Source organism: Grammomys surdaster, unplaced genomic scaffold (assembly GCF_004785775.1).
Source record: "Grammomys surdaster isolate TR1022 unplaced genomic scaffold, NIH_TR_1.0 127, whole genome shotgun sequence".
NCBI classification, from domain to species: domain Eukaryota; kingdom Metazoa; phylum Chordata; class Mammalia; order Rodentia; family Muridae; genus Grammomys; species Grammomys surdaster.
The window spans coordinates 4,815,592-4,828,591 of NW_021604585.1; the positions used below are offsets into that span (position 1 = coordinate 4,815,592).

The 13,000-nt window shown below is 43.3% G+C and overlaps 1 protein-coding gene across 1 annotated transcript in view; it reads left to right on the forward strand.

The window, feature by feature from the left end:
• Rhoj (ras homolog family member J) overlaps nucleotides 1-12,942 on the forward strand; it is an 84,845-nt gene extending 71,903 nt beyond the window's left edge. Inside the window, exons 3-5 of the mRNA XM_028789303.1 lie at nucleotides 3,435-3,599; nucleotides 5,762-5,857; nucleotides 11,875-12,942. Coding sequence (XP_028645136.1) covers nucleotides 3,435-3,599; nucleotides 5,762-5,857; nucleotides 11,875-12,021 — 408 coding nt within the window. The 3' untranslated portion in view covers nucleotides 12,022-12,942. The remainder of the gene's footprint in view (nucleotides 1-3,434; nucleotides 3,600-5,761; nucleotides 5,858-11,874) is intronic.
• Nucleotides 12,943-13,000: the final 58 nt, after the last annotated feature.

Sequence of the window (13,000 nt, forward strand, 5' to 3'; positions counted from 1 at the left end):
TTTGTTTTGTTTTGTTTTGTTTTGTTTTGTTTTGTTTTGTTTTGTTTTGTTTTGTTTGTTTTGAGACAGGGTTTCTCTGTGTAGTCCTGGCTCTCCTGGAATTCATTCTGTAGACCAGGCTGGCTTTGAACTCAGAAATTCGCCTGCCTCTGCCTCCCAAGTGCTGGGATTAAAGGCGTGTGCCACCACCGCCCGGCCCTTGTGTCCATCCTGGCCCTCCAAAGCACTGTCTAGTGGCTTTGATGAGTTAACACACCAGCTCTTCAAAAAACACACAGGCACCTATTGCCCAGAGTAGCATTAGAAGGGGCGTCAGTGCCAGAAGGATCACTTAGCCCTTCCTCGCAGCTGATCCCCACCGTCTTCACGCGACCATAATCTACACTCCACGTGTCTTCGCCACAGATCTCATTCAGGCCACCAGCAGGTATGAATTCAAATGCCCAACCTCTTGGCATCATCAAGCTCTTTTTTATTAATTCTGGGCTTCTGCCATACTTCCTAGCCACAGCCACAACCAAGGGTGGTGAGCTCCTGCCTGCCCGGCATAAACCTTCGTCGAAAGCAATTTTCCTCTACAGTCCTGTTGAAATCTTTTAAATGTCTGATTCTGAGAGCTGCAAGGTTGACGGCAGGCAGAAGGGAGCTTGGTAACCTGAGACCCTGAAACTGTTTTAGGCCGACTGGACCACGTAGGGCTCGGATCTCCATGAGCTTAAGCCACAAATATCTGGGTGTCTAAAAAGCTCTCAAGAGACACCTGTGCTGCTAGTCTGAGTACCATCCTTTGGAAGTTAGCGTAAGAATTCGGGTGTAGAGGATTGTCTGGACTTGACATTGGAACTTTCCAGTTCAGTCAGATAAATATTCTGCCTTCCCAGAGCCACTAAAAGAGACAGGAAACTCAGTCCACATACGTGAAACTGTTTTGTGTATTTTCATTCTCATTTCCTGCGTTGATTCCCAGTTCTTAATCACCTTATACAGTTCATGTGGCAGCCTTGACAGAGCCACAAGTCCAATAAGTAATCTGTCATTTTAAATAGAGTTACACAACAGGACTAAGTCCTACAGCAAAGAAATCTAGAATCCAGAGCACCGCGAAGCTGGAAGCTGACACCACCAGAAATTCCTGCGCCGGGGACCCGAGCCACTTTGCCAGGAAAGCAAATGAACACACCTCTCACCTCCCCGACTCTCCTATCGTCTGAGCGGCATTTATTCAAAGGCTGGCAAATCAAGGATTAAAAAAACACTGTCGTTCAGACCACCAGCTGTCAGCTCCCCCCTTGCCTGGTTCCCTGTCTAATCGGATTGCTTTGGTTTGGTTTTTGAGTGTAGAGGGAGCAGAAGCGTTGAGATTTTAAATACACAGTGTCTGCTGCCATCTTGTGACGATTTGGAGTCAATGCGCTTTATTAAACAGACAATGCATCCCTGCAGTAATATATTCCTAGATAGCCAAGATTAAAAAAAAATCTTAATGTGTCATCTAAAGTCCCGAGATACGGCAATAATAGTCCAAATCAAAAGCTAGGTCAGGACACACACAGACCATGGTATTCAATAACTTGGCCACATTGATCTATCATGGACATTTCTACCTTGACCTCCTCTTCTGTGAAACGAGAAGCCTGTCAGCACCATCTGTCTAGTGCTTCTTCCAGAACTCCAGGGGATCATAGACACACTTCTTGTAATGGTACCTGGTCCTTGACAATGATCCCCAGACCCAAGCTTTGACGGTGAAGATGATGGGGCTATGCACCAATCAGCTTTCTCCTCTCCCGGCTCCACCTGACCAATCAGTACAGGGTTCTTCTATATCCAGTCCAATGCTCCAGAGATTCTGATTTTCTTAGAGGAGGAGCTACAGAAGTTGCTCACTTAGAGGTCACTGTAAAGCCCACTTTTAAAATTATTTTAATTTTTTTATTATTTTATTTGTATGGGTGTTTGTCTACATGCATGTCTGTGCACTACTTACATGCCTACACCCCTGGAGGGCAAACGAGGGCCCTGGAGTTACAGACCATTGTGAGCTGTCATGCTGATTCTGGTCTTCAAACCTGGGTTCTCTGGAAGAACGACCTAAACACTCAATAAGCCATCTTTACAGTCCCTAAGCCATCTTTACAGTCCCTAAGTCCCACATTATACAGAGAGTCATCCTTTTCCATAAAGCTACTTGCTATGGACAGGGTATAGGTAGAGGACAAGAAAACCAATCAAACTGGGCCCAGATCCATTTGTGGCAATCTGAGTGGAAGGACAAGATGGCAGAGTAACAAGTGATGCCTGAGATCTCCTCACTTGAGGGTCTTAGCATGTGTCACGATTTTCTGAAAGTTCTCCGTGTGGCCCTGATGAGAACCACTGTGGTAAAAGCCCACAGAAAAGCTGAGGGCTCGACAGGCCTGGTCCCTGTAATCACAGTGAGGTGGGAATGACCAAGCAGAGGTCAGTGTTCCATAACACGTGTGTATATGTATAATATATATATTGACAGGTCTAAATGTGTGATGTATATAATGGCGTATGGACGCATATATAAAAGCACATTCCTATTGCCTATGTGTTACTAAATTCTATTAAAATATACAATGACTATTTATTGAATGGCCCAAAACTCCGTGGCTACTAAACACCTGGCTTTTCACTTGACCACACTCTGGCACTGGGGTACATTGAGGAACAAGTCCTAAACACATTTCTTCAACAGAGGTATCTCACTTGACAATGATACTTGCTTTGTAGTTTAGATTACTCCATGTTCAATTTGAAAACAATGGTAATTGTTGAAGAGATTTGTGGGCCAATGACCCACTAATTTAAATACATGTTCCAGATAATGCAACTCCAGTGTCCTGGGAGACCTATGTCCATCCCTGTTAGTTGTACTGTCTACTGTCTATGTGGGTGAGTTTCTGAAGACATAGAAGCGAGGAGACTGGTTGTTACCAGGGCAAGAAGGGGCAGGAAGTAGGGAGATATCAGTCAAAGCACAAGGTTACCCTTAGGCAGGATGGATAATTCTAGAAGCTACCACTGATATACAGATGGTAGGAAGGTGTGGTTACGTAATGGTTTAGGCTGAGAGGAGATTTTAGGTGTTGTCATCATTAAAATCAATAACTCTGTGAGGAGACAGATTTGCTGACTCCCCCCAACTGTGGTGTAACGAAACATGGTGGCTAGATCTTAAACTAATATACAGTTAGTTATAAAGGAGAAATGAGGGAGTAGACATTATGATGGGTAAATTTTACCTCAATGAAGCTGTTTAAGGTTTTTTTTTTTCCTAAGTTGATTTGAAATGGGAAATTTGTGATCAGCTCAGCAGTGCTACTCTGGCCTCTCCCTGTATGAGTCCCAAGAACTACACAGAGTCTCTGCACACAACCTGTACTAACTATCCTCTGTTATTCCCACAGGAGGATTACAACCAGCTGCGGCCACTCTCTTACCCCAACACCGATGTGTTTCTCATCTGCTTCTCTGTCGTAAACCCTGCCTCTTATCACAACGTTCAGGAGGAGTGGGTCCCGGAACTCAAGGACTGTATGCCTCATGTGCCTTACGTGCTCATTGGAACCCAGGTTAAAATGAGGGTGATGGAAGGGTGGGAGAGGCTGTGTAAAAGAAAGGTGAACCCTGTATTCTATCAAACACCACGACAGATTCTCAGATATATCATCTCTGTGAGGAGAAGTTCTGAAGGTGCACAACTATGTAGTTGAAAATGTTATAGAGCTATTTAATATGCAGGAGAAAGTTTTTATTTGGCCTTTAAAATTAAGCTCACAGGTTGTTTTTTTAAACAACAAAATCATTATTTAACAGATATTCTTCCCAGCCCTGAATTGAGTAATGAAGCAAGAGCATCAACTACATACTATTTGGCATGTTTTTAAAGCTAGACACAATTGTTTCCATACAGCAAAATAGGTGTGTGGGTCCAAATGACCCTAGACTTGGACAGGGTATATATCATGACAAGCCTCCTTGATGGCCCTGCTGGAGAAGAAAGAAACTCTCTGTTCTGCATTTCTATAAGTCATGCAGATATTAGGGATGTTAAAACACATATATTTAAGAGTAACATGTATAAACTGCCAAGGCCTTGAAAGAGTTTGGAAACTGATAAAGTTCCTCAGCTTGAATCTCCATCAATAACTCTTGTTGGTGGAGGACTGTCTGAACTATTCGTAGTTCAAATGGCTTTAGGTCTTGCTGTTTTAAAATCTGCATTAGTGTTCCAATCTCAGGACCATACTATGGCTGCAGGGCTTTCTGTCTGCTTCACACACTATTTCTTTTGATTTCTTATTTTGAATCCTATTTGACAAAGAAAAAAATTTAAAAAACTGTAAATGAAAGAAAGATGCTTTCTAAAAACCACACAGGCAGATGGGGGTTATATGTGTCCACTTCGATACAACGTAGATCTCAATGATTCCGACGGCTGAGTACAAGTCATGTTTCTGCCCTGAACAATAACTATTTGTTTAAATGAAGTTTTTAAGCTTCAATTGAAAATATTAATACCTGTCTATTGTGAGAAACTTAGATCCTACTGCCAAAATATGTAATTGGCCATCCAAAGCTCGAATTGTGACTTGAGTCTGTTTAGAATAGTCACTAACTCAAGTGATTAAGAAAAATAGAAAAAAAAAAAACCTATGTCTTTGCATAAACATTGTTCCAATTGATGGAATCCCAGCATCTCCATACCGACTTCCTGCAGGAAGCAAACCCTGTGTGCCCACATACATTTGAAAGAAACCACAACATTTAGTAAAGTGTCACCTGCTGCCCTCAAAGCTGCCCTCCCCCGTGAGAGATATTCTGCTGCTTCACTGGGGAAACCCTTTGGCCTCTCCTCACTGGGACTCCCCTGCAAAGCCTCCCTGTCCATTTGTTTTCTGTTGAAAAGGTCTCACGGGTAGAAAATCTCCAACCCTTTGAAGGTCAAGATTTGACTGGGGAGAGGGGAGAAAAAAAGATAGATCCAAAGCCACAAAAAAAATATATTATATAATAAGTAATATGAGTTACAGTCAGATGAGTAATCACTAAAAGGTGCCCATGCCATTGGAGGGTGTTCTCAGAAGCCAGGGTAACTGCTGTGAAGAAGAGTATATAAGGCCACCCTGCTGCATCCAAGTTAAAAAAAAAATGCTGGGCACATGCCTTTAATCCTGGCATTTGAGAGGCAGAGGCAGGTGGATCTTTGTGAGTTAGAGGCCAGCCTGGTCTACATGGTGAGTTCTAGAACAGCCAGAGCTACACAGAGAAACCCTGTCTCAAACAATGAAAGAGAGAGAGAGAGAGAGAGAGAGAGGAAGAGAGAGACAGACAGAGACAGACAGAGACAGAGACATACAGAGACAGACAGAGAGACAGAGAAAGACAGAGAGAGACAGAGAGACAGAGACAGAGAAAGAGAGACAGAGAGACAGAAAAAAGAGAGAGACAGAGAAACAAAGAGACAGAGAGAGATGAAGAGAGAGAGACAGAAAGAGACAAAGAGACAGGGAGAGACAGAGAGAGAAAGACAGAGATCGAGAGAGAGAGACAGAGACAGAGAGACAGAGAGAAGAAAAATCACACTCTCAAACATTTCATGGGCATGTATATTGTTTTCTTGGAAAACATCCAGCAACATCAGAGAGGTTAAGATGGAATCAGGTACTATATTATGTCTCCACTTAAAAATAACTGCTAAGACCTGAAAATAGTTAACATATCTTTGTCCCAGATTGATCTTCGAGATGACCCCAAAACCTTGGCACGTCTGCTGTACATGAAGGAGAAGCCCCTCACCTATGAGCACGGTGTGAAGCTGGCAAAAGCGGTATGTTCACATTTGAATTGAATGTTCAGGGATGGGTGAGCTACACAGGATTGCCTTAAACTGCAAAGTGTTTCTAATCTTTATGTTCCGCTTCTTCTTTGTTCTATGAGAGCTAGAAGGAGCCATTTTGGAGTGTTCCTGTCAGCCGGCACCTTCTCTTCTTCATTAAGAAACTTCAAGAGTTTCAATAGCTAAGCACTTACCATTTTGCTTCAGCAGTGTCTAGATCATGAGCTTGCCACATTTAGCATGAATTAAGGGGAATCATTAGACATACACCTGTAAACCTCCCTGCTTATTACCAGTGTAACTCATCTACATGACCTCACATGGGATGTTTTGTGATTTTTTTTTTCCAGGTAGAGAATTGGATTTGAAATCTGGCAGGGTTCTCTTTATCTAATCCTTCTCTTCCTATAATGAATAGCCACTTAGCCTGGGCAGCGTTGCGAACAGAATATGGAAACACACACAGTGGAGAGGAACAGGGTGAGGAGTCTAAGCGGCGGTCTGACAGAGCAAAGCTGGAATTACCTCCTCTAACCATTCTTCACTTCCGAGAGTCGCCCATAAACAGTGATCTTGTTACAGAAGTGCTTCAAAATGTATTTGCCTGCCCATTGTCATCAAATCTCTGCCTGCCCATTGTCACCAGACAGCAGAGCAACCACTACAATGGATACATGTGCAGAAGGAGACTTAGGAGCCATAGTTCTCTAATTTGAATCTACTTTCTCCTTGACTTAGTCCATCAACCCAAGCAGGAGAGTTTAAAATTTTGATGTTTTACTTTCTAAGTAACTAACCCTGAAAGATGTATGCCCACAAGCAGTCAGTCACCGTCTCCAAACCAGTCAAGAATAACATTAAGTACAAATTACTCTTTAGATAGATGATAGATAGATAGATAGATAGATAGATAGATAGATAGATAGACAGATAGATAGATGGTGGGTGGGTGGATGGACAGATAGATGGATAGATGGATAGACAGACAGATAGATGACAGATGGATAGACAGACAGACAGATAGACAGAGAGGTAATGGGATTTCTCTTATTAAAGCTTGTTTAAAAGTCCCAAATGGAAGTGGATTGGCTTTGGTGTTTTATGGGTACAGTGCACAAGGACAACACGCAGATGTTTGAACACGTCCTACTTCTGCCACAGTCCTGTAAGCCATCTAGGGAGATGTTGGCCTGCTAAACCTCTTTTAGGTGAGGAAATGGCCCTGGGGAGATGAGTACAGAATCACAGACACAGTTGAATCCAGCTGTGTGCGCCCCAGCATCTGGGCACCCAACCATCATCCCCACTGTCTTCTCCAGCCATGTGTGTGGCCCCTGGGAAAATGAGTGGATCTGTAGGGTCCCCTCCAACATCCAACCTCAGATGCCCTCACTAACATATATGTTAATGTGTGTAACTGTATGTGGCTTCTAGCTGGAGGGCCCACTATTTCTGCAGTATCCTGCTCTCTGTGTTCTTTACCTCTAGGACTGTCCCCGCCTTCATCTGGTAGCTTCCTAGCCTCATTCCGAGTTTGGAAAGTTGCTTCTTGTGTTTTGCTTTTGGTTTTTTTTTCCCCTGTGATAACCAGTCACCCGAAAGCCTCCAGTTTCATTTCAGCTTTATTTTAAGAACAGTGGCTGGGCTCATCGCTTGATTACCTTTTGCCAGCCTCTCCTAGCAACTGCTCTCTGGTTTACAATCACGTTGAGCATATGAAATCCAATCTAAAAGAAAACCAAATGAGATTTTTTTTTAAGCTGGCTTCGTGATGATTCATGTAATTACAGAGACGTTTTTAGGTTCTCAGTCTTTGACTCCTCTGTCAGATACTTCATTATAAAGCTAGCATTTAAGCAGTGATGATCTGATCCTGGGTGTGGCGTAGGCTTCCTCTTAGTTAATCCTCGAAGCACCTCCTGTGGTGTGTGCATTATTGTCAGAACTCTCCTAGAGGAAAATGAGGTTTAGAGAGGCGAGCTGCAGAGAGAGGTTCTGAGTTGATGCTCTAGCCACAGTACTCTTTGCCTCCTTCCTAGTCTGCAAACGAATTCTTCATTTTGGGAATCCTTTTTCAAAGACTTCTAGGAACAGCAGAGCAGAGGAGTTCCATCCCCTGGTTTGAGAGATGGACACATCCTTATCTCCACAAGCTAGGACCAGCTCTTGGGCCTGTAAATGCGTTGGCACAAGAGTTACTGCCTTGGACTCCTGAGGTGCTGCAGTGAACTAACATACCCACAAGCTCTGACTCTGCAGACTATCCCTGTTAGCCTGTTTGCCCTCAGACTTGCCTGCAGCCAGGAAGACATTTGCCTCTGTTCCTTCTAGCTGTTCCTTATAGCCCAGGCTGGCCTTGAACTCTACATATACCTGAAGATAACCTTGCCTCTATCTCTTGCTGGTTGGCATCAGCACATCTCATTTTATACAGAGCTAGAAATCAAAGTCTAGGCTCTGTCTATTGAAGGCAAGAATGCTACCAGCGAGGCTCCAGTCCCCAACCTTTCTAGATATTGCTATGCCTCTTCAGTGTACCCCACCCAAGTTAAAGGAGGAAGAAAGATTAGCTTGCCGTTTCGCTTGATTTGGCCTGTTACAAGTTGGCTTGTTTTCATCTCTTTCCATCAGATCTTGTATGTTGTGTACCACTGTGATGTGTTTCCCAGCCCTGGGAACAATGTACCTTAAGTATTGTAAGAAAGGTGTTCTGTTTGCAGCCTCAATCTCACCTTTGTTTTGTTTTACTTCCTTGAAAGGTGTCAGTTTGGTCAAGCCTGCCACAGATTGCACACATGTGTGTCTAAATGAGGACACTCTGAGCTTTTGCAGATGGGTCCTAAATACTTAGCTGAATAGATCATTTGGCTCCAAGGACCAGGGAAGGGCCCTGCTGTAAACAAGAAGGGCCGTGTTTCCTTGACACAATTTTCCGTTTCAATCTTTGGTGACCCTAATGATTTTTTTGCGAATTCTTTTTAACATGTCCATGCCCTTTCACTGAACCACAACAAACTCTCCTCTCTGACCCCCTGAGCATGTAGAGAGCATGGCAAAACAATCACCTCACAACTGGGCTCTGTGTCTCACATGGAACGTCCCAAATCACACCCAGAATCCCTTGTTTGCTTTTCCTGGAACTATCAGCACATCATAATGTTACGTGAATCTCCTCACACAACAATGCCTTTATGGACTTTCTTGTTAACTTTCCCCATGTCAGAATTGGAAGAGACAAGTTTGGGCTCCTCCTGCCTCATTCAGAGGCTCGGGCTGACAGGCTAATACGCTAAAGCACTGTCAGTTGGCAGCGCTGTGGAGAGGAAGGGAGCAAGCCTCAGTCATCTCTCAGGTCCCAGAGTGGATGAAGGGTAATCAGCCAAACTCCTGGAATTTTCAGAATTGGTCTGGGGCTTTGGAATCATTAGTGAGAAGTTTGTCCAAATGCAACAGCCTCATCAGTTTCTAAGTTTTTATTCCCTCTCTGCATAACTGACAGAAACATCACATTACAAGCAAGTATGTTCAGTTAGTCCTTTACCTGCTGTGCCTTTCATATGTGTACATGTCAACTTCCAAACGCAGCAGATGACATTTCATGCCATTGTTAAAGGAAAACGTTCTCTATCCCCTTTTCCTCTCTCTCATATCCTGTTTTTAATAAGTTTTTGAAGTTTTTTCCAAATCTAAAGACCAAACCATTGTCAAAACAAAATCCATAAAGTAAGTTTTCATTATGCACCAATGGCTTCAATTCCTTGCCTTTGATATTTCCCATTGGCTTATAAAATAGCCATTCTTCTCAGAAAAGAACACCTACCCAAAAAAGTACATGCTATCTGTAGGAAGAATTTTGAAATAAATTTCTGGACCTGACCAAAACAATTTCATTTCAAACTGAAGTCTTCTTACCTGTGTGACCTTTCAGCAAGCCCATTTCAGTGACTGTTAGCTCGGCCAACTTGTTGCTTGGCTGAGCATAAAGGTCATAGTATAAGAAAAAAATACATCTCAAGGACTGGGAAGATGGCTTGACATGCAAGAGTACCTGCTCTACAAACATAAGGACCTGAGTTCAAATCCCCAGCACCCACAAAGACGCCAGTACCCCTAGCATCAGGGCAGAGATAGGCAGATCCCAGGAGCTCACTAGCAAGCCAGGGTAATCAAAGCAGCAAGTTCCAAGTTTAATGAGACCCTGCCTTAAGGGAACAGGACAGAGAGTGGTGGAACAGGATACTTGATATCCTCCTCTGACCTCAACACACACACACACACTTGCACACATATGCATATACACATTCGTACATACACACATACATACGTTCTGACTCACACACACATTAACACATTCTCTAGCACACACATGCACACATTGACACACACATGCACACATTCACACACACATGCACATGCATTCACATACATATACTCACACATACATTCACACATTCTCTCTCTCACACACACATAACTACATTCACACACATATGCACACACACACACACACACTCTAACACACATATGTACATTCACACACACACACACACACACTCACACCCCTCAAGAGACAAAAACTTTAAAAGTAATTCTCCTTCTGGTTGAATGCCCCTTTTACCGTGACTGGGCTGCATCCTTTCTTGTCTAAGTTAAACCACAAGTTTTTCTTTATTCCACATTATACAAGCTTCCTGGTGACAGACAAAAGCATCTAACATCTGCATCCTGGCTGACCCATAGAATGTTTCTTTCAATTGTATACATTAAATAAAATTTTAAATTTCTGACTGTATAGAAAAATAGAAAATGAGTCCAGTGTGATTTTTTTTTGGAAGCTGAGGAGATCATCTCTTCTAGTGGGGACACCAGTCAGTCACAGATGCTTGCTCCTGGTCCCCAGCATCCCTGTGTGTCACCACAAACTCCCATCCATCACACTTCTGCCTCCCAGTTTCTCCAGCCAGCCATCCACCAGTTTCCAGGTCCAATATCCAGCCAACCTCTTCTGCATTTGTTCTGCTTTTTTCAAAGTTAGTTTCAAAATGGAAAATGGAAAAGGGGTGGGCAGATGTTTCTCCAGATGTCCGTAATATTCAGAGACCCTCAGCACACAGTTAGCTCATGTGAGCTTGTGAGACAAAAACACTCAGGTCTCCTCCTCTAGCAAAGCCGACAGTCAGGCACAGCCTTCCTGGCCAGTGATTGTCTTAATGAGAATCAACAATTTCTGGCCTGGATTTCTGCATTTCTCATGGGATTTTCTAATTCTCATATAACCCATACATAGTATAAAATCATTTTTTTTTTTTTTGCATCTTCAAAGAGTTGGGAGATGGATCAGTAGTTAAAAGCACTGGTTGCTCTTCCAAAGAATCTGGGTTTGATTCCCAGTATCCACATAACATCCATCTGTCTGTAACTCTAGCTCCCGAGGATCTGATGTCCTCTTCTGGCCTCTGTTGGCACTGCAGGCACATGGTGTGCAAATATAGATACCATGCAGGCAAAATGCCCACACACATATAATTCTCATATCATCAATAGCAATAATAATTTATTTTAATGATTAGCAATTGTTATAATAATTTAAATAGAACACTAACCCAGTACAAAATACATATGGCTTAAACATAAAAAATACACACAGTGAAAGAAGTTGTCTCTATTAATGAATATCTTCTATGATTTTTATTTCTTCATGTTTTAGTGTTTTAATTTAATTTTTGAAGGTTATTGATATTGAAAAATAATAGCACATGGTATCGTGTTGCCAAGAGATACATGCCAATCAAGAATCATTTATGGTGGCTATTTCTTAGCTGCTCTTTAGGTCCAGTGACAATGCCTTATCCCACACAGAAGAGCCTCTTCGCTTGAATGGCACTGCCACATTTCGTATAGAAATGAAAGGACAGTGGAAACATGCCGTCTGTAGAACAAGCAGACACGGGAACCTGGCAAGTCGGACGGTTGGCACTCACAACTTTCTCTCTTTCTTTGTGTTTAAGATCGGAGCGCAGTGCTACTTGGAATGTTCTGCCCTGACTCAGAAGGGTCTCAAAGCGGTTTTCGATGAAGCCATCCTCACCATTTTCCACCCCAAGAAAAAAAAGAAAGGCTGCTTAGGGTGCCAGGGCTGCTGTGCAATTGTTTGAAGTTGCCTGAGACCCATCGCCCTGCCATGCAAGGGTATGGAGGGCAGCCAGTCTCTGTGACCCAACTCTAGCCAAAAAAGGAGGGCGTGGCCAGAAAGGAATTCCTGCATCCCAACGCTTGTCCCCGTGCCCTGCCAGCTTCCCAGCCCAGCATCCTGTAAGCCACTGCCGCAGCCCCAAGCCAGCTAGACCATCCACACTGTGCATGAAGAATGCAGAGCCACATTCAGACTGTATGTTGGTGAGGTGTTGGAAGCCGAGTGAGGATCCGTGGAGGAGGCTCTCACGGTTATGAAACAACCGGAAGTCATGACGGGAAAACCAAGTACTCTGTGTGCATTGGTGGCCTTGGTTCATGTCTTCACCAAACTTGGGAATACAACACCTACATTTTTTTTTTCCTGAGTCCGTTCTTTTACCCAAGCACCTTAATGCTATTGCAGTTCTCTGATGTCAATCCACATCAAAGTAGTCGAAAGACAAGCTGGATGGTGCTCACGCCAACTGATAGTGGATCTCTGCCAATGTTCTTAGAGCTGTCATGTACCTCTGAAAGCCTAATTACAAAAAAAAAATACAGCTCTTATAAGTGTACATACCTATAGTGCTTTTAACCTTTTTAAAAGAAAACGTCCTGTCAATTATTACAGCTCCCCAAGTTTGGCCAAAGATCATCCTACACATGCTTCAGGTGATGGGAGTCTGCTCTTGAAAACTCCTGTTGTCATTCAAACTGAAAATGGACTGTCTTGGAAGAAACAGTTTTCTACTTCTCATCTAAAGCGGTCGGGACAATAATGTAGCAAAGCCATCGTCTCAATCCAGGAGAGTGGGCCTGACCCGCCCTGCTCACACAATGTCTTTACCCTCTCTCTGTTCACATTTTCTCCTGTGCCCAGATCCGTGTTCCTCAGTCACAGCCAGAGAGAGAGAGAGAGAGAGAGAGAGAGAGAGAGAGAGAGAGAGAGAGAGAGAGAGA